The sequence below is a fragment of the Scophthalmus maximus genome, chromosome 11 (assembly GCF_022379125.1).
Source record: "Scophthalmus maximus strain ysfricsl-2021 chromosome 11, ASM2237912v1, whole genome shotgun sequence".
Classification (NCBI taxonomy): domain Eukaryota; kingdom Metazoa; phylum Chordata; class Actinopteri; order Pleuronectiformes; family Scophthalmidae; genus Scophthalmus; species Scophthalmus maximus.
Genome location: NC_061525.1, coordinates 7850199 through 7877483, shown reverse-complemented (window position 1 = coordinate 7877483; position 27285 = coordinate 7850199). Strand labels below are relative to the sequence as shown.

Genomic DNA, 27285 nt, shown 5'->3' with positions numbered 1-27285 from the left:
ATAGTAACTGATCTGATGCTCAACTTCAAAATGGCACCGCGGTGATGGACAACGGAAGCAGTGCGGGTGTCACCACCTTTGACCTGGATCACAGCCTGTTTACCGTTGCATCACCATCCAGGCATCATGGCTTCTTCAACAACACACACACACACACACACACACACACACACACACACACACACACACACACACACACACACACACACACACACACACACACACACACACACACACACACACACACACACACACACACACACACACACACACACACACACACACACACACACACACACACACACACACACACAAACACACACACACAAACACAGCCGTGTGTAACGCAGCCATAGCTTTTGCTCACAGTCGTGTTTGTTTACCGCCCCTGAGCAGGGACACATGAAAGTGGGTTGACCGAGTTTTTTGGCCTTGACCCCGGTGACAAGAACTACCCCTTGTCCATATAATCTCTGCCTTTTTCCCTCTCTCCTCCTACACGCACGCACGCACGCACGCACACACACACACACACGCGCACGCACGCACGCACGCACGCACACACACACAATGGCCCTGTTCTTTCGCCTCAGGGTGGGAGTCACAGGACTTTGCTTTGAAGAAGCGCAAAAGCGCGGCTGCATTCGGACCAATGAGAGCGGAGACTAGTGATCCCTATGTGTGAGTAATGATTGACAGCATGTTGGATTACTCACAGGGGAATTAGTCATGGTGAATTTGTTGCATGTTCTTGTTCTCCAGATTCTGCTGGTGTGAATAGGCCCGTCTGTCTCCGGGGGGTTCAGGGATTCGGTCGTGTGCTGATGGAGAACGTGGGGATCTTAAAAGTTTGAAAAAAAAGAAAAGCATCTAAATGTCTAAAACAATCTACAAGGGATGCAAAACACTGAGTTCCAATACATTTTTTAATCACATTTTTAAATGTCACTTTACTTGTGAAAGATGTCGTGTTCCCGCAGAAAAAGAGCAAGAGATCTTAAACCGGGTGACAGAAAATCCAACAACAACAACAACACATTGTGTCACCAGTGACACCATTTTGGAAATTACGGAACGTGCTCATGTTTCGGCCCGGGACTCGGTGTACAAAGTGTTCATATCAGCAAAAACAAACATGTTTCTCCTGGGAGGAAAAAAAAGAAGCTTTCACAATGAAGTACCGCGGCCACATGCAGACGCCGTGCACCAGCATTCTGGGGCACCATCGGGGGGTCCAACCTTTTCCAACAGCGCGAGGGCCGGGCCCCTCCAATCATTGGCCAATCTTCGGAGCCAGTCGTCTCCGCGCTCCTCTCATCCCACAACTACCCAAACACACTGTGTCGTTGGAGTCTCTGACATGCTTTGTTTATCGGGCCACCTGGACGTTGCATCTGGTCGGGCCAGGGAGCGTGCGCGTCAATAGCGGCGTCAGATGGACCTGCATTAATATAACAGGGTGATTATGTGTGAAAATCACGAGCAGGTCGAGGCACTTCTGAAGTTTCTGGAGAGCCGGCGTTGCTGTGCCGTGTGCACTGAATGAAGGGGCTGATTAGGATGATGGGAACAGAAGAAAATTAATTACTGTGCACTTGTGTTTCAGGTCAGTACTTCACAGTCACTCTCTTCCTGTGCTAATAGACAAATTACATAATCGCCTCCAAAGGGAGAGAGAGGGGGGGGGGGGGGGGGGTCCTGACATAAGGCAGCAATGTGGAGAGATAATCATGAGTGGCTCTGACATGAGGGAGAAGATATATCAGCTTCACAATAAGATGGATGAATATTTCCTTGTGCTTGAGGCAACTCTTGCGCAAAAAAACAAACATGGATGGCATATTACATAAGTACTGCCTAATTTATAATGGGCATAATAAGAGATGTGGGGTGGGGGGGGTCAAAACCAAGAATTCAGCTGACGGGATGAAATCCAAAAACAAAGCATTCTCCAAGTATTGACCAAGACCACATGACGACGATGATGATGATGATAACCTAATTCTAACTAAATTTCCAGGGATGAACCCATCTCCCATGTCGGAGAATGGTGCGTGTTCAATGTTTAACAAGGGGGGAGGGGGGCAGGGCGGTGATGCAATCGTCCATAATCTGTACGGCACAGCACAGTTTGTGAAACGGAGAGGCCTAATCAAAACAGATAACACATTAACATTGCACGCCGTACAGTGTTCTCACTTTGTAGCTCAGCGGCACAAAGTCCATTTATCCCGTCACTGATTTGCTAACTACTTCCTATCGGGGCGGGTCCTTATCTGTCAGGGGGAGATCTCGGCTGGAAAGTAGAAGTAGGCGTAAGTTTAAGTTCCACATATCCACATGTCAGTCCCCTTGATGTGACCAAATTGGATTTTTGCAATGACCTACACACTATAATCTTTTTTAACTGTACCACTTCATTTTTCAAGATCCTGTCCTTTCTGCTCTGTAATTGCACACGGTGTTTTCAGAAGGGACGTCGACTGTAGGACCTGGGATCTTCACGGAGAACTCTGAAATGAGCGACCTGATGTCGCCGTTTAACGTGTTATGAAGCACTTTTTTTATCCGGATCAGATGATACTATTTTATATGCGTCCGCTTAATTTCCTCTGTTTCCAGACAATCGTCCAGCGCATTGGTAATCCATGACTGCAAAGTTGGAAAGACTTGCGTGTGCCACGATAAAAAGATTTTTTTTTTTTCAGTGTGAAAAAATGCTTTTGATCCAGTGACGGTTTGCCATAAGTTGATAAATCAAATTTAAAAGGGACCAGACAGTCAATTCGAAAACTGGGTGTGGTGCTTAACGACCAATCAATATTTAGTTTAGTTAGATGTATTCGCCATTTGAAAAGTCTCAACAAATAAAAATCCATTTGTTGATGTGTAACGCAGTGAACTGACAGCAGTTTCTGCAATACATATACACAAGAAGATAAGTTGGGGGGAGGGGGGAAGGACTGCAGGACAGGATGATGCGTATGCTCTAATGAAATTTTAATATTTTGATTTTTGTTATCTTCAATATATTTGACAATGATAAATGTGTTTATCCAGGCTCATGGTGAAACCATTCAGGGTTTCTGGCTCAGTTAAAGACATGTTTTCAAACGGAATTTTATAGTGAAGCTCAATTTTCACTGTAAAAACACAATCTAATTTTGAATCTGTTTATTTTAGAGAAATGCCGACTGAATGCTGACTCCGTGGACATAAGATTGACGTTTATTACTATGATGACCTCAGAATAACTGAGAGCCTGTGTAAAAAAAATCCTCCTATATTTACTCTGAATCTATCCTTTATGACGCCTTAAGACAACATTTTGTATCCAAAGCACAACGCTACAACAGACTTTACTATGTTGTGACACAATAACCCTCGCGCGCAATAGTTATGAAATCATACTTTTGAGGAGATGAGTCACTTCCGAGGCGGGGAGGCAACGCATGACATTTCTTTTTGCAAAAAACGCGACGACAAGGCAGACCGGTGCAGGAAGCATGCAGCGAGACATGTGATTTCCACACTCGCTCTGCATTCATTTGACTCATGTTCCTTCTTTAAAGTGTCTTGCTGAGGCAAAAGATAAGGCCCAAGCTTTCAGCTGTGGATCAGCATTTACCCACAGCCACTCGAGTGCAAGGGGGGAAGAAAAACTCAATATGGCTGCGAGTATCCTTTAACCCAGATTCCAGCTGGCCTCATGCATCAGCAGGCATCAGCTTGGCGACCGCTGTCATATGGAGCGAATGATGGGATGAATGTTTGCCACCCTTGCGCACTGCTACCTGCTTCTAAGTGGTTACTCCATCACCCCTCGCATCTGCTAAGTTAGTAATACAGCCACCGGCAGGAAAAAGCCCTCACATGCCGAAGGCCCACATGTATTCACACACACACACACACACACACACACACACACACACACACACACACACACACACACACACACACACACACACACACACACACACACACACACACACACACACACACACACACACACACACACACACACACACACACCAAGCAGTGGTATCAAGTGATGTGCATCTGAATGTGTGAAGGTGCGCCCCTGCGTGTATCGTCATACAGGAGCAGCGTGTTGTTATTCAATAATCCTGGTTTCAAAACATCATTGCGCTTTCTGCCAAAGAGTGCAGAGTAAAAGAACAAAAAAATAACAAAAAAACATTCAAGAGTCCAGCTTGTACCAGACGGGAGCCAAGGCAAAACTGGAAGGGAGCGAGTCCGGTCTATTTAAAGGACCGAAGAGCGTTGTCCAGATGCTGAACTTTGTGGAATTCCATTTATTCCCAGTACTCAATGTCCTGGCCAATGATATCCGAGTAACATCCGGCGAGCTGGGGGAAATCCTGGGACTCGCTGCTGCCAGTGCTGCCAAGGATCAGGCCTGGCTGCCACGAGCCTTGATGTCACACGGCAGAAATGAAAATGCTGCCTCTCAGGGCCGGAGACCACTCACAACAGATAGGATCGATATTCACTTGGTCCTCGCGGCCTCAGTAGAGCTTTAACTGGGGATTACTTTCTTCTTTGGGCCAATTCTTTTAAGGCGTCACTTCTAATAACTTTTGTATTCAATTTTTTTATTTTGAATGAATTTAATGACATCTTTGTGAAACCAAAGCGTTATTGGGTCTTTTTGCGTACCTTCATTTTAAAGGTGTATGTAAATTAGAGCCAGACCGATATGGATTTTTGGGGGCCAATGCCGATATTAGTGATTAACGAGATTCTGACATAGCAGCCAATATATACACATCAAAAACAAAAATAAGAAATGTTTAACACAATCCTCATGTTAATAAAAAATAAACGGATACAACCAAATATATATGACTTGAAATAAGGAAATTTAAAAAAAATTTAAACGTAAAATATAAACATAAATGGACATTATTTCTGAATGATTTATTCTGTAAAATAAAATTCTTTATATTATTGCCAAACATAAACACGTCTACCGATAAACCTGTTTTTATTATACTATAAAATACTGTGGAAGTAGTGAAGAAAAATACTTCCCCCTGCTGAAAGACCACGTTTAACTGGCCCTAAAAATTTCTTCAAAAGGTAGAATTTATGGTAAATGACTAAATCCGGGCCTCATTATAGTCGTGTTTGTACATCTCAGTCAACATGTTAGACATTGTTTGAAAACTCCAACGACATGCTGAAGACAGATTTTACATTTTATCCCGACAGCTCAGAACAACTGAGATCATTAAAACACAACTATGTGCTGAAGTTTTGGAGGTCGATCTTGGCATTGTGGCAGAATCTTTCCCTGACCACTTAAGTGTTGAAAAATAAGGCAACTATCTTTGATTCAGTGTATTATTTTGTTTTATATCATTTTCAATATCTTCGATAAAAAGCAGGGAACATGGTGTGAAAACAGAGAGGGAGAAGGAGACGTATATGTGCTTCACACGGAGAGAAAAACAAGCAAACTGCCTGCAGCAGTCACAGTAAAAGGATCATACAGACATATAATGTTCTCTCTTTGTGGCAAACAGGAGTCTCTCTCTGAGGTCAACGACCCACGTCCCACATTTCCCACAAAAGAACCCCTCCTTAAAAACTACTTTTATATACAGTCGTGTTATTATACTGTACAAGTTCACATGCTTTTTCGTAAATACCCTGCGGGCCGTCCGGTGCCGGGGCTCGCCCGCTGCTTTTTCGACATCAACAAGGTGCGACCACAGCGTCCTTCAGGACAGCAGAGTCTGGACCTGCTGAGGGGATCTGGGCAACAGGTTCTCTGGGTCTTTGTAGGCATTCGCTGGGCTGGTCAGTGCTGCGTAAACCTCCCCATAGGCCCTGCACACCAGCTCTGTTGACTGACGGAAGATCTGCTCCCTGCACAAACATGATAAAAACTCTTCAGTTACAAAGTCACAACAGTGAATGGGTCCTTTTTTTTTTTCTTTTCTTTTTTTTCTCAAATTCCAGCATTTCCAGCCCAAATCAGTCAAGCAGTGCTATGCTGTAATTAGTCGCCGTTTTCAAGAGCTGAAATAAATCAGCCATGAGTAAGAATTTGTCCTAATTACCGTTTTTGCTCAGTGACCATTGTGCGGCCCCGCTGAGTTAAAACAAAGAGTGGCAGTGTGTGTTGCACACCGCCATCTATGGATACACGCCGCAGCACTAATGTACAAGCGTTAGGTGTCAGCCGCAGCAACACATGCCGATTTATCAAAGAAGAGACTCTTTAGTGAGAGAATTATTTCCCCCCTCAACCAACAAACCATCTTGAGTACGTAGAGTGCGCATCTCATTTCATGGATTCAGTTCTAGAGGTTTTAATCAGATAGATATCTCGATGATAAAGATTTTTGTTGAGTTTTTTTTTATGCTGTGATGATTACTTGATTACCAGATTCGTCCATTGGGAGAAAATATACCAGCAGCTATTTTGATAACCGATACCTCACATTTGATGGTTACAAGATCTCTGCATCGCTTGGTTTTACATAACAGTAAATGGAATATCTGGGCATTTTGGCATTTGGTGCGACAAAAAAAAAAAATGACAACATATTATATTTCAACACAAACACATTTCTTTCTGTTTTACTTTTAGGAAAGACGTCAGTTGGATTATTTAAAAATAATTGATTCAAAACATCTCTTATTCTGCTTGTTTTGGTTTAATTTATTAAGGCCGTTTTATTTAGTTTATTTTAACTGTTTTACTGAAGGAAAAAATGTGCAGGGGAGAATCGAGTGGAGGATGAAACTGCGGGACCAGAAGAGCCCGATGAGAGGCTCGACGACCCAGGGAGAGCGCCTCGGCTGAATCCCACTCATGGCTCTTGAGATCCATACTTTTAATTGGCCCACAGAGAACAAAGAACCACAGAGCTGTGTATAATGCCTTGCTCCGCACCAAGTGCACTAACGCGAAATTTGAAACGGAGGGAGCCTTAAGAGTACATTCCCATTATTTGTGCACTCCGGGGGTATTTTCAGAGTGCTGGCGGGTGTTTTTGTGTATCTAGGTGAGCGGCGAAGCAGACGTGGGAGAGAGAGAGAGAGAGAAAAAGACAAAGAGGAGGAATGATTTCAGGGAATGACTGTGAGTGAGAAATGGACCAGAAGATAATTAATGGCGTCCTGCCCATCAGTCCTCCCCATGTCCATTAATAGGGAACATTAACCTGAGGTACAGAGTGCTCCTTGGGCCTGCAGTACTTCCTAGTAAACGTGACTCATAGAAAGAGCCCCTCCACCGTAGCAGCTGGATTGAGCTAAAAGCATGTGCATTTTCTGATCAGCGAGACAAACACAGGCGGTCCAGTCGACCACTCTCTCCCAATGTGTTGGCGGCTGTGGCAATTTAGCGCCTGAACTCGCCGTGCATTAAGTCGAGTGTTTTGTTTGGAATGCAGTAATGATCATACTCCATCTGGGAAACTAATGAACGTTGAGCGTTATTTGGTCAACGCTCCCGCGCTATTTTTATCGCGCCGAACACACTCTTTATCTTTTGCTGAAACACCATGCAACGGGGTAAACATTTAACTGTAATGCCTGAATATTGTATGTGTATAATTCTTTCCCTGAACGGAGAGAGCCACTCTCATCATTAGGCACAGGAACTCACTTGATGGCCGCACTGAGCAGGAAGTTGAGCTGTGGCATCACGAGAGTGTCCGGCGACGACAAGTAGCGATCGAACTGGACCTGTTTGTGCAAAGGGAATCAACAGCAGGCGATAAGTCAGAGAAAACATCCTGATGAAGTGAAAGTTAATTATTCCCAGCAGGGGGAGAAAAAAATTTGCTTTATCAATACATATCGTGTAACTCACCATTGCTGCTTTCACAGAAGAGCTGTCCATACTGGGGAGGAGGGACAGAGGACCCTGAGACAGAGAAGAGGACGACAGCTCAGAATCCCACTCAAGGCCACAGTCAGAGTTAGTTCAACTGAGCGCGGAGGGTCAGGCGACGGCGGTCCTTCATTAATTTCCACATGCAGCAGCGAAAAGCTTTTCTTCCTGTGTTATTTTTATACATCGCTCTCAGCAGATTGTAAAAGATGGACGGAGGCAGAGACGCACCGAAGCCCGAATGATGTTGCCTCCGGCCACCATGGCGGATAATAAGGATAATTTATTTTTCTTGGGTTTAAGAGGAAGTTTATGAAAAGGTTTATTAGGAACAAAAAAAACCCCATCAGAGTACACTGTTTTCTCCAAGGCCGGGAAAATATGACCCCGAGATCTGTATCATAATAAAAAAAAAAAATTGCATTTATCTTAATAACTACACAACACTTCCTTTTATCGTGCTGGCCTACTTTTTTTAATGGCTCGATTGTTTGGTTCAACATTTCTGCAATGTCATAGATTGTTGTAGCTATGGCCTATGCCGGTATATTATTGATTTACAAATATAAATCACTCCAACTATTTCAGCTAATGAACAGTCTCTACGGGATTATAACACAATTATTCTTTTTTTAAGGAGATTGAACTTGGAAATGTGAGTTTCTACAAGTGAACAAGAGAAATCCCCTCCCTAGATCCTGATGTTGACTAGACAAAGTAAATAGTGTAGACGAGTGACTTTGTGAACACAACAGCGGGGCAGCTCTGAGGCAATTAGCTGACTCCGACTATCCAGAATGACAACATTAAGTCAAGCTTAGCTTTTTCTCGTTTATGAGTTTATGATATATCGCAGGGGATGAAATATTAAAAGATGGTGACAGTTAACCTGAAAAAGCCTAAAACGGGGATTCTCGTCAGTCATTGACATCTGGGACGGCTGTCAAGTGCAGACAGCCAGACTTGATCTTTTCAAAGAGAAGGGTATTTAAAGAAAAGCCAAGACAGGCCACCTGAGGAGAGAAGAAGTCTGCAGAGGATTCACAGTTTTTTTGATTGAGCTTAGCATTTAACTGCAGCTCCTGCAGCAGGGTGTGGTGTGTCCCGACATGACTCGGCCAGGGTTTCAAGAGTCACATGCTTCACCACAACTATGGGTCTCAGTCAGCCCAGAGGAAAAGTGCGTTACAAAGAGGGGACGGAGGCTCCAGGGCGTCAGCTCGCTCATCTGCACGGCACACGTCCGCACAAAGCTAATATATTCTAATAGAAGATAATATGCTCTGCCTCCCTCTGTCCTTTTCTCATCTGGAAATCTGACAGAAATGCTATTAAGTCCTAATAAAGACATTGGTCATGCTGTAACCACAGCGATAACTATTGTGAAGCCCAGATGAGTAGCATAAAACAATTCTGTTAAGAGTCTGTGTACTATAAAATTAGGACCACTAGGGAGATTTTTATATGTTCACGAGTGAGTGTGTGTGTGTGTGTGTGTGTGTGTGTGTGTGTGTGTGTGTGTGTGTGTGTGTGTGTGTGTGTGTGTGTGTGAAAGTGCTGTTAAATGCTCCATGCGAGACCTGTTCAGCACTGTGCTGCTGGACACAGCTGTAGATGTAGCTCAGTCCGGCCCGGGTCAGCACGTAGGATGCCTGCTCGTTGATCAGAGTGTCGAGGTGAGCCTCGATCTGGAAAAACGTGGGAGAAATGTGTGGCTTAAAAACCCAGTCCACGCCTGCATTGTGAAGCTGATGGCACTTGTGGTTAATGGAGAATCACAGCGCTATTGATAATGAAACTTCCACAGGAGCCCTTGTGGTGCTCAATTACAAAAGACGTGCTAAAAATAGAGCAGCGGATGACACATGCAAGCGTGGACAACAGTGGATGACGCACACCTTTTTTATGAGAAAGCAAATCAAATCGGGGTTTTTAATAAAAGATTTGGGCTCTGTGGGTTTAAATGAAAGACAAAATAATGATCAACCCTATGGACAGACAATGCAAAAGCTCAGCATTCAAGCTGGATAACAATCAAGTGTTTCATGACTCAGTTTGTCTTGTCCGAACTAAGGTGTGCTGTGTAATTACTAGATTAATAAAGACATTTGACTGTGTGCTTCGCCGTTAATTTGTAGATACTTTCCCCCCCAATTAATACAAACCTGAAACTCAAGCATCTCGAGTCTCTTGTCAGTAAACTCAAAGAGAGACAGCGTCGTCTTCATGACGTACAGCGAGTTGACCATGTAGGTAGCCATGTCGGCGGTGCCCAGGTTACTGGCTGACACGGTGCACAACTGGAGGAGAGGATCCAAGATGCAAGAGAGAACCTTGGAGAGACGAACACGTTAGTCATATTAATTTATCCTAGATTTAACAGAAATTACAATTATATAATAATAATCTTTATTCTTAGAGCACTTCACGAGGCAGCAATCAAAACTATAGTGTTCAAAAAGAACAATTTAATTCAAGTCAAATCAGTAAAAAAGGCTTCCAGATAGATGTATGTTCAGAAGGGACTTCATAGAAATTAGCCGGAGCAATGGATCGAAACTTCCTCTCAATCTGATCATATCTTAGAAATGAGTGCTCACCTGAGCAAAGTCAGCCTGACGGGCGTTCAGAGGAACCACTGAGGAGTCGTGGGAGGCCAGCACCTCCCTGAGGAGGGACAGCGTCTGAGTGAGGGAGGCCGTCGGCCCCAGGTCTGCAGGAGGCAGCTCCACCTGGCCGCAAGGAGACAGTGGTCAGGATGAAATGAAAACATTTTTTTTCAAGTTATTCTTGCAGAGATGAACTCTTATGTGGGCTGCAGTCTTCACAGAGACAAGTGGTCCTCCCGACATTATCAAAGCGGTAGACCTCCCTAATGAGCAGCATGAGCAGATATACAACTGCACCCTGCTGCGACGCTGAGCCTCTGCTTGTTCAGAGCCACTAGAGCTTTTTAATGAAGAGGGTTTTGATTTCATTGGCCTCTGGATATACAACACAGAAACTGAGCCCGGCCACCTTTGTCCACCTAATAGAGCGAATTATGAGAAGGCCGTGTTCCTGGCATTAGTTGGAATTGACAACAAAAACCCTGAGGTCCTCCAATTGGATTAACACCGAGCAACCGGGATAATTTCTGTAACTGCGATTGATCGGTAAACAGCAAGCGTGTAGTGTGGAAGAGCTCCTGCTCGTGCTGAGATATATTTGGACAGCAATTTAACTAAAAAACGGCAAAAAAAGTTTGATGTTTTTTGGCAGCAAGCGCCATTTCGATGCTGTGGCCAGCAGGCCAAAACTGTTTACCAGCTCAAGTGCTTCAGAAATAGCCTTGTTGTGTTTGAGGGTGTACACACAGAGCTGAAATACACAGTGTGTGTCCGCAGGGTGCAACGCTGAACTTCTGCCGAGTTTTTTAATGAAAGAAGATTGCAAACCATCTTTTTTTTATTCTTCTTTTTCTTCCATCATTTTCTTCAATATCTTTGGTTTTGTTTGCAGTGACTTACTTTGACATGATCTTTGTAAGTGTAGATTCTATTATGAGCACTCACGTCAAGTCTTATTCCTTCCCTTTTATTTAACTTTTAAATAATGTTCTGTAGAAGTACTCACTGGATATGAACATTTTTACAAAGAACATTTACAACATCAAAATAAATTTCATGGGCAAATGACACCCGGTGGACACCAGAGAAGCAACAAGAACAATGATGTGTGATTTTTTTAAAAAAGAAAAGAAACAAACGTACCTTGTCCATGAGTCTGCTCGCGTGAAGGCTCAGGCTGTTGAAAAACATCTTTTTGCTGAGGATGTGCATTTCCTCAATAGTGATGAGCAACGAGGCCACGCTGGTCCCAATTATAGAGCTGGTCAAAGATCAAACAAGTCAACAAGGCTGCAAATGTTTTTTTATTTAGATCACAATTATCGAGCAACTGATTAATTAAAGGTCCCGTATTGTGGAACATTGGACTTCTTATAATTACAAAGCGGGATGCTGTGCAGTGCAACGTAAATAATATGAAAGTATCAAAATGCTCGATGCGCAGAAATGCACAGCCTTTATTCAGAAACTGTGCCTTGAAACAAACTGCCAGTTGTTGTGACGTCACAACAAAATGTCACCCTCATCTATGCCCCCAGCCCGACCCACCTGGACACACCATCCGACCTCCCGGGACCTGAAATCTGCTATATTCATATTCAATCTCTAACTCTTGTTAGCGTTTCGTTCAACCTCTCCAACAGTCTTTTTAGCTTTTAAGGTTCTTCTACAGATTGCTGGATTACTTTATGTTACCATTTTGAATTTCCTGTTCTATCAATCGTGTTTGTTTTATGGGCTATATTTGGACTGAAAAACAGTCATTATTATGGCTCATTTGTTGACTTCTCGCCTTCACACTTGCCTTTTTGTTAAGCGAATAACTTTTAGCTTTCAACTCAATGTGAACTATTGCGAAGCTGCAAACTTATGAGTGTGCAAAAGTACCTGATGGTGTGGTGGTAGAACTTAAGCAGGTTGGAAAGTTTATAGAGCAGCACGGCCCCTGGCTCAGCGACAATGACCTGCTCTATCCGAACCTGGGGGATATATCCACATCACATGACAGGCCACAGTATATTGTACATTCAACAGAGCTGGTCATTTTTTTTATAAATGCTTCTTAAACTAATACGGATGCTCACTTTCAGCGGCCTGCAGACGCCCTCAGTGATGTGTCCAACCACCTCCTGCATGTTCTCTTCCACGACTGATAAAGAGGAACACACGTACACACACGTACACGCACACGCGCACACACACACACACACACACACACACACACACACACACACACACACACACACACACACACACACACACACACACACACACACACACATGCACACGCACACGCACACACACGCACACACACGCACACACGCACACACCCACACACGCACACACGCACACCCTGACGATGACACATCATATCATATCATATCATGATCATATATACAATCATCATATATACAAGCACACTATTAATAAATACAGCAATGGGGGAATTTGGGGCAAATCTCCATGTGCAGTAAAACACTAACCGAGTAGAACAACATCACTAATTCAATCGCGTGTAAGCCTTCGGATTGCATTCACGTTTACTCAAACCAAAAAGGAATTGAAATGCTCAACTGTTTTCCAATTCAGCACTAGTTCATATTTGTTAGGAGTGAGATAATTTAAACCCCCAAGGTTAATGTTGACATCTGATAGACTGGATGTAAATCAGCATAACAGAATTGACTGCAGGGAAAAACTCCTCTACTGAGCTGTCTTCGTTCTTCACAGCTATGAAAAGCGAAGAGATTACAACAGGAGATACTCGGGCAGGATAAGTGCACTAGAATTAGAGTTGTTCTCTAACTCTGTAACTGTTGCCAACATCTCTGACCTCACCGAATGACTGGTTACCCAAATTCCATCCAGTAAACAAAGACTTGTGAGTGACGTGTGTTTACCGGCCGTGGTCCACTTGTAAAATACAAGAAATTAAAAGATGCAACAAAGCAAATCTTTCCAATAAGGGTAAGATAAATAATTAAAAAAGGAGAAACTATAATTATAGCCTTGCGGTTGTATACCTCAGCCAATCAGTCAAGTTGCAGGAAATATGGTCACATTCTGCCTTTTTTTAGTTTTGGAGTTATGCTGTTAAATAAAGGCCAGAAAAAATGTTTTTTGCAGAACATTATGATGTCACAGAAAGGTTGAACTGTGACCTTTTTTATCATATCCAATTAGACATTTGTAGAAAAGCTGTAGGTGTGATCGCACCACATGTAACTGAAGGTGTGGCACAGAGTGGAGGTGATGGAGCCTCGTTCGCATCGTACCTTGCAGGGTGACTTGCTTCAGCAGAGCATCTAGATGCTCTTTCTCTGAAGCAGTAGCTTGGTGCAGCCAGGCCAGCATATCGCCAACATACCTGAGAGAGAAAGAGAGAGCAAAACAGTCTGTATTAAACAGTAGTCCACTGAGAGGCAGAACCGCAGGCTAATCTCACTGACCGCAGCTGCATCCAGGCATGGGTCATTGTGTTTCACTCACCTCGCACACAAACACAACCGCAGAAAAACAGCTTTTGTTGTAACATAACGGTGGGAAACAGCAAGGTTAAACTTGAATTATTATGTGTAAGACTGTGTGTCTATGTGTGTGTGTGCGTGAGTGCGTGCGTGTGTGTGTATGTGTGTGCGTGCGTGTGTGTGTATGTGTGTGTGTGAGTGTGTGAGGGCATAGGGAGGTGAGAAAGAACTTGATGTTCTCAGAACTGCTGATGCCTCCTATAAAGTGGAGGTGATTTTGTGTTCCACACAGCCGGTATTCTGAGAAAAATCTCCCATTTGGCTCCTGGGCACCGGAGGAAGAGTGAGGAGGATGTAATACAAAAGGAAGCATGCACACACACGCACGCGCAGACTCTCGTTGACAAAATAGACATTTAACATCATCCTGAATCTGGTTTTAAAGGGTAAATCTCTCTGCAGTTTGAATTACAATTAGTTGATTGTTTGGGGATCATGTCAACCATGATTATTAGAATCATGCAAGAAAATCCTTTATCTTCAATATTTATTAAATGGATAGTTATGGTAATAAGTAATGTAACTCTATTTCCCGTAATATTTAGAGTTACACAGATCCAATTATTCCTTTTGAATGACTGTGTATCGTTTGTGTAAGTTCTTTGAGCTTCTGTCAGTTTCAAATTTGTGATGACAAATTAAAACTTGTGGCTCAGTCCATCTCCTACTTCTAAGCAGAGACTCTCTGATTTTGTAGACGTCCATTAATTCAGTTAAGTAATACTGAACTCAGTTTCTCCAACTCTGGGTATATGGAATAAATATTTCCTTTTTGGTTTGACTACATAAAAAAATTTCAATATTGAGCTCTCAAATGGGATTGTAGAAAAGAAGCGTCACATTACAATGGGATCAATTACCTCATGGGGTCATGTGAATGCATCTCTATGGGGCGGGGAGTTCCTCCGTGCCCACCGCGCGTGAGGGCGTCAATGAAGCCTCGTACCACCGCACACCTGCGCGCGGTCCCAAACTCATCCAGAGTGTACCTGACCAAACACAGAGGAGGAGGACGGCAACATTCAACAGACAAAACGTCATGTGAAAAGAAAGTGTGTTTTTGTGTGTGTGCCTGTGTGACGGAGGTCAGTCGCTGACATGCTGCACGTCAACAATGCAGACAGCTTTTTCCAAAAAGGGAAGAGTCTGAGGTTGTTTTGATTACTTGGCGGTGGCAGGCTCTGTGGCAGACTAAACAGAAGATAGTGCAGAATTAAGATTCCGCTAGGTCTCCAGCTCGCTCAGCCTAAACATCCCCAGCCAGCGCATGACCGTGGACACTTTCTGGGCATCGGGGCAGGTGCACTTTCGAGAATGCACACAGACAGAGGGAGGGTTTTCCATGAAAACATATCATGGGGTAACATGTGAAAGGTTCCATTATGTTGTTTTCTCTTAAGGACAAAGTTGGATGTGGGAGGACACATTGGTTTCTTGTACTAGAAAATAAAAATTGTTTGGAAAAGCATTTTTGTAATTTGAACTTCAGGCAGTGCTTGCCTTCAAATAACTGAGTAATGGGCATTAGTAGACTTTATATATACTTAAAGACTAATATTTATATATATATATATATATATATATATATAGATGGTGCATATTGAATGGAACCAATGGAAGAGGAGAAGAAGACACTGTAAGCAATGCAGATTTAAAGCATTATAGAAAAGGATTTGCAAATAAATTGATAGGACAGACATGGGAATAAATCCATGCTAAATGTACAGCATTTACTGTACTGTACTGAACTGAGAAATCTGTGGTCGCAGTCTGTTTCAATGCCGTTCTTTCATGATGTATTTTGACAAGTGATTTCTTTGTGGATCTGTAATCTCCACCGCTTTTATTATGAAATTCTAACTGATTAATCAGCGCCATGGATCCTTTGATTTTGGACTTTTTAAGAAACCACCACTACATAATTTGATTTTTACTTGCTGTGCTCTTGGAGATCAGCATGGGGAGAAAGATAAATGAAGGTACAGGCCATACAGTCTTTTATCCAGATAGAGACGTTCCTGTTCTGTGAGTGTGTGTTCATATGTTACTTGTAAAGGACAGGCCGGTCCTGTAAGGCCTCCATGGCTTGAGTCAGCACAGGGCTAATGTCACAAGACTCCTGGGTCAGTCCCCTGCATTCATCTATGTAGGAAGAAAGACAAAGGGAAAAAGTATGGTCTATATACTGTAACATCCAACTTGTGAAATAGATACTGTCCCACATTATGCTCCATTCGTTGTTGCTAAATGTTTGAACTATGTTTTTTTTTTTTCAAATTGTACAATTCCATTTTCATTTCCGATGAGGCAACATCGAGGAAAAACTTTGGTCACCATCATTCTTTTCACAAACCTCAGTCAGAGGTTATGAGTCACATGTATTCTCAAATGACCCCTGCTCACGCCATTACTGGATATTTATGGTACCAAGAAAGAGCACAGTTCTTATTTGGTAATATCCAATAAAAAAACACAACAAAAACAAATCATCCAACCATAGCAACCTTTTGCAGAAAATGCATTTGGTTATTTGTTACAACACGACAGCCAAGTTCAGCATGGGAGACCTTGTGCAAAGAGGGCTCATGGTGAGTCAGTTTGATCCGTACACGTGGTGTTGCCTCCGTGTCCTGTACTCACTCTGAGCCCAGCGGTAGAGCTGCTCATACGATGTCTCCTGTAACACCGCCATCTGCTCCATGATCTCTAGCCTGGAACAAGCACACAAACCGAGACCACACATTACATACTCATGACCTGCTGAATAGGTTCAGATCCCTGACAGTGACGTGAATATCAGACCCCCCCCCCCCCCCTCCCCTATTTAACTGTTCCACCTTTCTGGTTCAAAATAAATGCCATGAATTTAACAAGGAGTATTAAAATAGGCAGAAAATACCTGTTTGGTTTTGTTTTTTCGTGGAACACAGAGCAACACATATATGCACCTTACCCTGCAGTTTGCTGGTTGGTCCGCAACAGGATTTTCACATCCTCATGGATGTGCTTCACTCGGCTGAGGGCTTTGAAAAAATTCTGGGAAATTAAACGACAGACAAATTAATATAATTGGGTTATGGACAGCAGATTAACAGAAGTCAATGTATATTTTAGCAAAAGACTAAAAATGACAGCTTCGGTAAGAAACACGTTTCCTGGTGTGAACAAGGATAGCATTTGGAACTCATGTATGCCACATTTATATGGAAACAGTTAAAGTTTTTTTATTTTTTTTATTGTTATTTTATTCAGTTTTAGTAGCTGGTATATAGGACATATTTATGAGAAGGATGGTCAGAAAAGGCGAGCATCAGCTAAAATCACTTCTTAATGAAGTTCAAATCTTTATAATATCTTGATCACATCTTGCAACTTATTAGATATTGTACTGCTGGCAGTGCAAGCTTATAAGTCACCCTTGAGTTACGGCCCACGAGACAAATAATGAAAAAGTCATGAAAGCTTTTTTTTTTTTCCTGACATAAAAATAACATTCAATGGTTAAACATGTACTTCAGGGTGGTCGATTCCGGCTGTGATGTGAATGTCAGGTCATCGTCAGGGTGAAAGGAAGCCGTTAAGTGCACCTTGTTTCGCTGAAGTAAAAGACAAGCCGGCCTATACCTAACTTGCAGGGATGCACTCGCAGTGGTGAAAAAGGCCAACCTCTCTTATTTCAGCTGGAAACATGCAGCTAAACTGGATCAGTTACACGGTAAGGCTGATAAAATCGGATAAAGTAAAATTATTCCAAAGTGTCAGTTTGTCACGAATAGCAAATTAGAGATACGGTACAGCAAAAGGACAGTGAAAGAAATGTCCGTTTTTTTTCTCTTTGGCATGAGATGAAAAAACTGACTGGAGAAATTTGGCTCTGAGCAGAGGCACAATCATCACTACCACTACCTTTTGACATCAGACGCTTCGTCAAAGAAAAGCAGTTCAAGCCATCGCATCAGAGGTTAGTATGACGTGACGAGTAATTTAGTTTGGCCTGCGGAGGATGATCTAAAAACTGAAATGGTCACTCAGAGGAAAGAGGTTCTCCACACCTGAATTAGAGACTACAGATGATGGAGCCTCTCAAGCAAAACATTGAAGATAAAAGCTAAAGATTAGCAAGAGTAATATAATTGATTGTAATATAATGGAGATTACCTCAGTGATGGCTGCATCCCGAGCCCCTCGCAGTGTGGCCATCTCCTCGTGAGACAGTTGGAACTTGACGAGAAAAGCCTGAGCGACCTGAGCTCTGACCTCCAGGCGGTGACTGAAGAGGAAGAGATACATGTCATTTCCTTAGCTTATCAGTGTTTCCTTATCAGTAAAAAATGTTTATAAATTTCTTTGTCATTTCACCTTTTTTTGTCAGTTCTAGTGACAAAGTAGAGTATTTAAATTGTTGCTTCTGTCTGTCATCACTGAGTTTAATCACCCTATTTTGTAAGTTACTTTCGTTTTGCAAGTAAAATCTATCAACTGGAACAATATTATACGCTCTAATTTAAAAAAAATGCATGTTGTCAACAAGCTGTGATGTTTGAAATCTGACAGCAGATGGCGGTCATGCTCCACACACGTGCATTATATCGCTCACTGCCAGGTGGGAGTGAGGCACCAGGGTGGGACACAGAGTAAAGATATCATGTGCAGCAGTCAGAAAATAGAGCGGCGAAGACAAGAGGAACAAAGACAGCACACAGCCAGATAATGCAGGTTTTTCTCACTATCAATAACAGCAACACTGATCACTATCGGTGTCACTATGAATGTCTCCACACAAAAGTGACCATGGCAACCGCCTGAGTCAAACAGGGGAACTCTGTCACGGGATAGAAGAACAACAGCGAGTGCTCCCTCTGCTCCCATCTTTCCATGCAAACCACCTCATCTATATTCTCTCCCTCTGTGCGAAGGCAAGGCGGGATCAGTAAATCACCAGGTTGTTTTGGCGGCGGAGAAGAACCCAACATTATCTGACCGCCGTCTCCCACACGGCCATTACTAGTGCTCAGTCGCCTGAAAGTAACCGGTTGTAAATCTGTTTCGGGATTCTATGATTTAGTATTTCTCTGTGCAACTCACCGAGGCGAGGTGTCTTTGGCCTTTACGCATTTTTTAAAATGAGATTTTGTTGAAACACACAGACAGCACCACAGTCTTGAAGGGCTTTGGTAGCATACTTAAAAAATGTTTTACTTCATTACAGCAACATCTTAAAAATTATAAGCTGTGACTAAAAGAATGACAACCCCCTTCCCATTTTATAGAGACAGCTCAGCCATGCCTTTACGTGAGACAAATGTAAAAACGAACAAAGGTTTATGCTTTCATAATTGTATGAATGTCAAAAGCAATCTTTTAGTACATTGCAAATACCGTAGACAATTAATTTAGTTAAATTAGAAGCACCTGAAGTCACTGTCAAAGCCTGAACGCGTGTGTGCAGGAACACGCTGACCTTCAAATACAGTGATGACAAAAAATGAATGAGAATTGATTAGGGAAAGAGACAACACATCATGCTATACTGGGAGATAATTAAAACAAGGGGCATTTGGGCTACCAGATATCCCTGCACAATTACGATGATATATTAATAACAAGCTATGCTAATGAGTTCATTAATTTCACCGATAGATGCATCAGTTAGAGAAACTATTTCCATTTGAACATACGTGTATTCACACATGCATGAGCTACATATACGTATCAAATCTGTAAACTTGCTAACACAGTTGTCCCCAGAAAGTGTGTTATTACTAATATGCAAATTTAATTAACGCAGCAGAAATCTAATTAGATCATCTGTTCTGGAGAGAAAAATCGCGGACTCTCTAACATTTATGGTTATTGAGTTATTATCTTCACGCGGGGGGGGGGGGGGGCAGGAACACACATGCACATCATTGAATCATGGACAAAAAGGTCCCACGAACCATTTTGATGGGACATTAAATTGATTATGCCACACGGTGGTCCTAAATAGTCTTAAAGGCTTCATAAACCTTATCTGGTTGGTCACATTTAACACACCATATCGTGGAATTTCATTCATGAAGCAGTTAAGCCACAGACCACATGTCTACCAACAGCTGGTGGATTCAAATGAAGCCGTGGTCACTGCGTTTATGAGACAAGCCAACTATGAAGACCCTCTAATGGTGTGTTTGTGACTTAATGAGAGAAACTTGGACAGACGTTTTAAACCAACTGAGATGGCAATTATATATTTTACTCAACTTTAAATTTCAGAAATATGACCCCACAAGTTTCATTTTAAAGGCAGCAATTGTTCCCAATCCCTTACTGATTTAAGTTTCTGTCTATGAACATGTTGAGATTCAAAGACATGTGAAAGAGATTCATTTAATTTCGTTACCAGTATCAGAAATGGCAGATTGGGCAACAGGTGAGAAGGTGAATCTATGTACCAGTCCTAAACCACGTCTTTAAAGTATTTTTCACACCATTTTCCAGTGTGAAATATTGCCAAATTTCCCAACATTTCCCAAACATCCCACACGTACATTTCACAGAGCGGCTAAGGAGGAGAAGAAGAAGAAGAAGTGATTTCTGGTAGTGTAGCATAAGCCAGAGCTCCCGTAATGTCTGCAACTTGGCAATATTACCTGTGACAAATACAGACTAAAGTTACATTATTTCTTGAAACTGTGGCTGCATGTTCAAAGTATGTTTTTAGTAGCATTGGTATTGGTATCGGCCAATACGCAAGTCCAGGTATCGGAATTGGTATCGGTAAGAGGAAACAGCATCGTAAAATCTCACATGGCAAACTCTGCAACAGAGGCAACTTTTCATGCCTATGCCAAGAGTGACAGACAAAAACAAAAAGCAAGGACAGGGGTTCTCGTTGGAGCTGTAGCTGTGGAGCAAAGGAGGGCAGGGGAACGATGGAGCTGCATGATCGCTGTCTACGCACTGTGTCAGGACACGACACATTCTTCTCCAGACTACAATTACCAGATACCAGAAAGAGGCAGCATGCTTGAGTGAGTGTGTGTTAACGTCCCACTGTAAAAGGCAAGCGTGTAGAGACTCTGGGTGAGTGGTTCAAAAGGAAAATGAACTCAATGATGAAAGCCTTTCTTGAAGAACGCCAAACAAGGGCATAGTTAAATTAGACGTGGGTCACACCAATTTAAATGATGAGCTGAAGACAAGTTACAGTGTCCCCGTCTGCTGCTTGATGTGCGTCTGTGTGTGTGTGAGTGTGTGTGTGTGTGTGTGTGTGTGTCTGTGTGTGTGTGTGTCTGTGTGTGTGTGTGTGTGTGAGTGTGTGTGAGTGTGTGAGTGTGTGTGAGTGTGTGTGTGAGTGTGTGTGTGTGTGTGTGTGTGCGCGTGTGCGTGTGGAAAAATTTCTCAACAGAGCTGACTGATTTTGTCTGTTCAAGCACAGAAATCGTTTAAGCAATATAAAGTCTCATCAATAGCTTCATTAAATTGAAAAACTGAAATTACCAGTAGCTACTAAATGACCTCACAGAGCCACTAGTGCAGCACCACCACGTTTAAAAAAATGCAGAGCTTCATCAGTGAGTAATATTGACCGAACTCAGTATTTATTATAGTGTAAAAATAGCAGCAATTGACTTGAAAGATTTACAGTACGTTTCAGTCTTTTATTTTGAAAAAAAGGGACTGATAATCACACGGAGTGAATGATCAACGGGAGATCAGCAGCTCAGATTGTGACAAGTGAACGTCAAACCCTCCCGTTAGTTGTAAACCATGTGGGTCGCTTATCCATTCAGATCTATTAGAGGGCCATTTCAAAAGGACTGTGTGAAAATTTGGCGTTCACAAAGCTGTCAGTTAGCCACGCGGCAATGATCACAGAGCGCGGCCAGTCACATCAAACGACACAAAGGCACACTCGCAGCCGTACGCTCATTAGCAGCCAGCTGAGCATTAATATGGCTCAAGTTTTACATTGGTTGTCATGTCTACTGGGACGTCCCTGAACGTTCTCTCAAGGGTTTCGGTGCTTTGAATGACCTACACAGAAATCGTACTGTGAGCTTTATCTTTGTGAAAATAGTCTGAATGAAACATGGGGCTTCATGTCTGAGCATTCTCTGTGTGCTGTAGGAGTGTTACTGTGGGAAATTAGTGTCTGCAACGAGCCCAAAAAAGTTATCTACAATTGCAGCTCAGCAGGCCTGCTGCAGCTCAGTGATGTCTGGAGAACTGAACAGCCCAAGCCCTTCAGTCCCACCTGCTCGTGAGGACAGAGTCACAGAAACATGTGTTTGTGTGAGGCGTCTCAACTTGCTCTGCTTGATAACATGTCACACTAATGCAAAGAACACACGGTGCGGAGACAGGTGGGTGGCTACGCGTTTCATTACGCGAACACACAACACCTATTTCGGGCTCTTGCTGACAGCGACACAGGCCCCAAACAAAAGAGCAGCATGTGTGAAAGCCGGCGGACAAATACAGGGCGTCTGCTCTCATTGGCTCGCCACTTCGGCCTTTGCTTCAGCACAAAGCGAGCGATCGGTTGTTCCGTTTCATTAAAGTTGACAAATGACACAGTGCCACCGGCAGACAAAAGAGCAAACAGTTCAGGTCAGCGCTACTCTGTCGGGTTAATACACATCAGGAGCATCTTGCAGAGCTTTTCCGCTGAGCTGCCCTATAAGCACAAAATCTGCGATTACGCTGCAAATCTTCGCCTGGCTATAATAAGTGTCAACAGTCCCACAGCTGCAGAAGACTGTGTGACCTGAAATAGACCTGACCGAGAAGACTGGGGCAGCGTGGTGCAGTGCGCTGGCTGGTAGGTGGCTGAAGGGGGACAGCTTAAGTGCACACTTCCTGCTGGCAGCTCTTCGGAGACAAGGTCAAGCCTGGCATGCAGACAGAATCCCATCTGGCTGTGGGGTCACCGTGGTTCTGCGAATGAAAATGTCACATAGACAGACAGCAGGTCCCGATGGGACCGCGATGCAAGGAAAAAGACAAGGCACGAGGGAGGACACTCGGAAGGGCATTCGTGTAAAATCTCGGACCACGTACCTTCAACAAAGCCAGCAGCACAAAGCCAAATTACATTTTTATTAATTCATTGCTTGTACGTGGCTTTATCCCCACCAGAGTCTTTCACTGCGGTCCGATTCAAAACCACTCAATCTTGCTGCCTCCCCTCCGATGTCACCTCTTTGTCAAGGAGGTCCTGAAGCTGTGCCAGCAGAGCACGGAATTGCCTGTGGTACATCACAGCTGTCAGCAGTGTCTTTTGCCAGAAATCTGCCCGCACTCCTGCCTCCGTGTCAACACGCAAGGTCACTGAGCACTGAGGTCACAGCCGCCACAAATGATAATGAACCCTCCATCCAACCCCCAGCTTTCAGCAAACAGGAACTGGTGTTTTATTTTCACATTCCTGTCAACACTCTGCCAGACAAAATAATACACTACTCTGTTGAGAACAAAATGACAGTCAATAGAAACTAAAATTATAAACCCATTGAGGGCTGGATTCCAAATCAAGCTGAAAATCAAAGTAAAAAATGTAAATCACAGGCTGTTCCACCGAGCATGAATTTTTATCACGAGATAGATTGACGACACAGATTCATTTTAATGCAAGGCTTTCAATCAAAATAAGAAAGTAAAAAAAGTTTTAAAAAATATACATCCATTCGTATTCCTAGACTTTGTGAATTGGCGAGTACCCAGGATACATTGACTCCCCTTTTGATTTTATGTCATGGTGAGCTGTATATTTTCAGATCTGCATAACTGCAGACGGATCTTAATGTGTGTCCTCAGCGAATCCCAATGCACGCACTCAAATATAAGAACACAGTTGTGTACTGTATGTTCGGGCAAACATCGGACGACATGGCCGATTAAAAAAATGAAGCTCCGTTAAAGATTACTGCTGCCCTCCTCATGCAACTGCAAGAGAAATATTCATCCGCTACATGAATCATTGATCCCTCCTCATCTGCCCTGCACCAAATATCTCTAACTTCTGACACTAAAGAGAAGAACTATGTCACAGACTGGAAATACACACTTCAAACTCGGAAGGGTTTCGACTTAGGAGCATCAATTATTTGTTACAACATTTTAATTAGCAGTGCATATTTTTCAATGTAATGGTTTGGTTCTAATGAAATGAAAAAAACAAGGAGATGCTTGCATGTTCACACAAGCTTCACTTTCCAAACATTATGAGTGCAATTAAAGATTGTCTCTTAACTTCTGCTTTGGCTGAAATCATATTTGTCTGTAAACTCGCCGGGATAGAAAAAACCTTTGCAAATGAGACAACAGGGAGGTTGAAGTGATGTTGTCCAGCTTTGGACTTTTGAAGATGCCTATCAGTGAGGTATGTGACAGGTTTCCAAAATGACTTGTAGCTTCAGGATAGATAAGGGTAGAAATGGTGGTGGTATGACATTTCTTTGAAATTATTTTGAAAATTGCATCCATCCTATCGCCATAATCTACCTGACATTCTGAAATGCCAGTTTAAAAGTTCAGGTCTTATCTTCCAGTTAATTTACAGAAATAAACAACAAGAGGGAAACAATTTGTGCGAGAAACAGCGGATTATGGTTAAGTATCCAGATTGATGGTCACAACAACACTTTGATGTAATCCAATGTAAAAGCCAAACCACAAAAAACTTTTGTTGTTGTTGTTGTTGTTGTTTTTAACAATTTGAGGCTGTGCATCATTTTAGGGTTGGGCATTTAATAACATAATAGTATGAAAAGTATCTAACAATCCAATACAAAAATACTAAACTTCCAATTTCCATATTGTGTATCTGAATTAACTCTTTTCTGAAACACTGTCCACAACAATTTTAACAAATAAAACTGTCAGCTTCCCAAACTTAATTACTATGCAGTGAGTTTCATTACACTGAACAGGAGTCTCTACTATTCCAGTCACACCATTGTATCTGTCTTGTGTAGCTGCAAGACGCAGAAGTAAAACCGTAACATATATTTATCTCAGAAATGTCAATGACATTTCAGGTCAGGCAGCCATACAAATACAGAGGAAGCAACTGGAATTGTTGTATTATTCAGAACATTTACCTACTATGTCGATCATTTTCAATAATTCAAGTATTACCACACACACACACACACACACACACACACACACACACACACACACACACACACACACACACACACACACACACACACACACACACACACACACACACACACACACACACACACACACACACACACACCACTTTAGATATGACTCACTTTTCTCCCTGCAGCTTGTTGGTTTTTACGATGAGGTCTTGAGTTTGGTCCTTTGCAGCCTGTCGGATGAAAGTTTTTGACTTTTAAAAGATGGCTTGCAAACATTATATTCTCAATGGACATTTAAAGAATCACTGAAATAAATTTGATTAAAATCATACATTTGATCCCCACCATAGGAATACTGAGCTTAAATGAATTTACTGCCATTTATAAAATTACTCACTTAAATTATTCTACAAAAAAACATAATTTTCAAACGACATGAGGAGATTTCCACCGTACCTTCAATCTGTTGGTCATCTCGTCACAACATGTGCTCATAGCCTGGACGTCCTCATGGACACTTTCGAGTTCCTGAGAAGAAATGAAAGAAGAACGAAACCACAGTTAAAGGAGCACTGAGGAGGGTCCGCAGATGCTCATTTGCACATTATTGATTATCAATATTACTGTATTTTGACATAGTAATGTGATATGGTTTGTTGTGTTTAAGTATTCTAATGTGGCAGACAAATGTTGAGAAGTAGCCTGCTTGAAAACAGGTTTTTCACTGCAGCCTTTGGAACAACTTCTATGGACTACATGCACTAGGCTTCGGGTCGTACTTCCGTTTCAAAATAAGGCTGCTTGTCTGTTTCAGGTCTGTTTAACGCTACTGTGTTTTCTCACTACTTCATTCAGAGTTTTGTCACGAGTCTACGCAGGAAAATATCCAAAACAGGACATTTTCAAAAACAGATGAATAAGTACTCAGAGGACTTCTGCGTCCCACTTTTTCTCGGCGTCATCAGAATTTAATGGCGTAGGAAGTTTTCCCGGGTTTCCGGCCCATCCCCGCGGCTGGTAAACATACGCCGGGGTCATCGCTCCGTCACCTCTCACAAGAATGTCTGCAGCAGACACTTTGTTACCGGTCAGCTAACGAACGGTGCCATCGTTGAACCAGACCGGAAACAGTTGAGCAGCGCTAAGTAGACCCCGGACATGGTGGTGCAAGTAGCCCATTGGGTTTCACAGAAATCACACCAAGTTTTAAAAACTTAACCTCACTTCCTGTAATTTGACTACATGTTGTTTGCTGGACCCTGGAAGTAAGAAAGAAAGTAAGAAACGTCCCTTCAATCGAAGGTGCACCCCCTTAAATGTCCCCACCAAAAAGGACTGCCATGCTCCACAACCTAGGTTTGTTGGTCTTGTATAAACGGTAGACGTCAGCATGTCCCGGCTGCGCCACGCCTTTACCTCTTTCACATCTTTAAATATCCGTGCGAACTCCTCGTTGATCGTCAGGCTCCGTCTCTCGATGTCACCGCGAAGGTTTCTCCTGGTGCGCAAACTGTTTTCGGTGAAGAACACGGACAGAGCCTTCAGAGCCTCCAGCATCTCCTGCGAGCGGGACAGGGACATAGTGGTGTTGAGTCGGGCTGCTCTTCTCACTGGCTAAAAACACCAGTTCAAATAGCACTCGACACGCGAGTCAACACGGTAAATGCTGGACGAATACAGCAACCTGTTAAATACGTCAACATTTTGTTGTCGTTGTAACGCGGCTAGCTTACACGTTTAGCCACAACTTGCTAGCTAGCAGGAAGCTAACCTCTTCGCATTTACCTTGTCATTGTCCAGCCTCGTCTCCAGGATTTTGTTGAGCTTCCTTGACAGTGGGTTGTTGGGTTGAGAGGGCGCATTTGGACTCTGAATTGCAGCGGAGCTGTCAGCGGAGATTTCTGCTTTAATATCAGTCATCGTTGACAGACACCTCCACGTCAACTTCTCCGAAAAAATGTTTTGGTCCGTTTGGAATGATCGTCCGACCGGCTTGTAGGTTACAGAGGAGGGCGCTACAAAGTTCCGCCACGCGCCTGTTTATTTCTGCTCAGTTGTCTAAGTTTTTGGGTTTTTTTGAATGAGAAGAGACCACTGAAGACTTAGGGTGATGATAAATATTTATTCGTCGGTTCAGCATGTGTCAGATTAATTTTTGACAGATAAGAGAGAGGAAT

At 42.8% G+C, this 27285-nt stretch overlaps 1 protein-coding gene across 4 annotated transcripts; it reads right to left on the bottom strand.

Moving 5' to 3' along the window:
* Positions 1 to 292: 292 nt before the first annotated feature.
* Positions 293 to 27112, bottom strand: cog6 (component of oligomeric golgi complex 6). Of its 4 annotated transcripts, none has more exons than XR_004789954.2 (20): positions 26894 to 27112; positions 26525 to 26668; positions 25565 to 25636; positions 25280 to 25338; positions 18168 to 18279; positions 16963 to 17045; positions 16650 to 16720; positions 16058 to 16151; positions 14870 to 14998; positions 13758 to 13849; positions 12567 to 12631; positions 12370 to 12461; positions 11626 to 11743; positions 10474 to 10605; positions 10039 to 10206; positions 9454 to 9561; positions 7853 to 7906; positions 7646 to 7725; positions 5676 to 5895; positions 293 to 841 (listed from the first exon to the last, which is right to left on the bottom strand). XR_004789954.2 is itself a non-coding variant. In XM_035623878.2 (19 exons), exons 1-19 carry the CDS (start codon positions 27026 to 27028, stop codon positions 5748 to 5750), a joined length of 1956 nt encoding a protein of 651 aa, XP_035479771.2. In that variant the 5' UTR covers positions 27029 to 27112; the 3' UTR covers positions 5359 to 5747. The 4 variants fall into 4 exon arrangements, 2 of the variants coding, with proteins under 2 accessions (XP_035479771.2, XP_035479772.1); XR_004789955.2 differs by lacking the exon at positions 293 to 841 and adding an exon at positions 909 to 1441; XM_035623878.2 differs by lacking the exon at positions 293 to 841 and having other exon boundaries at positions 5359 to 5895.
* Positions 27113 to 27285: the final 173 nt, after the last annotated feature.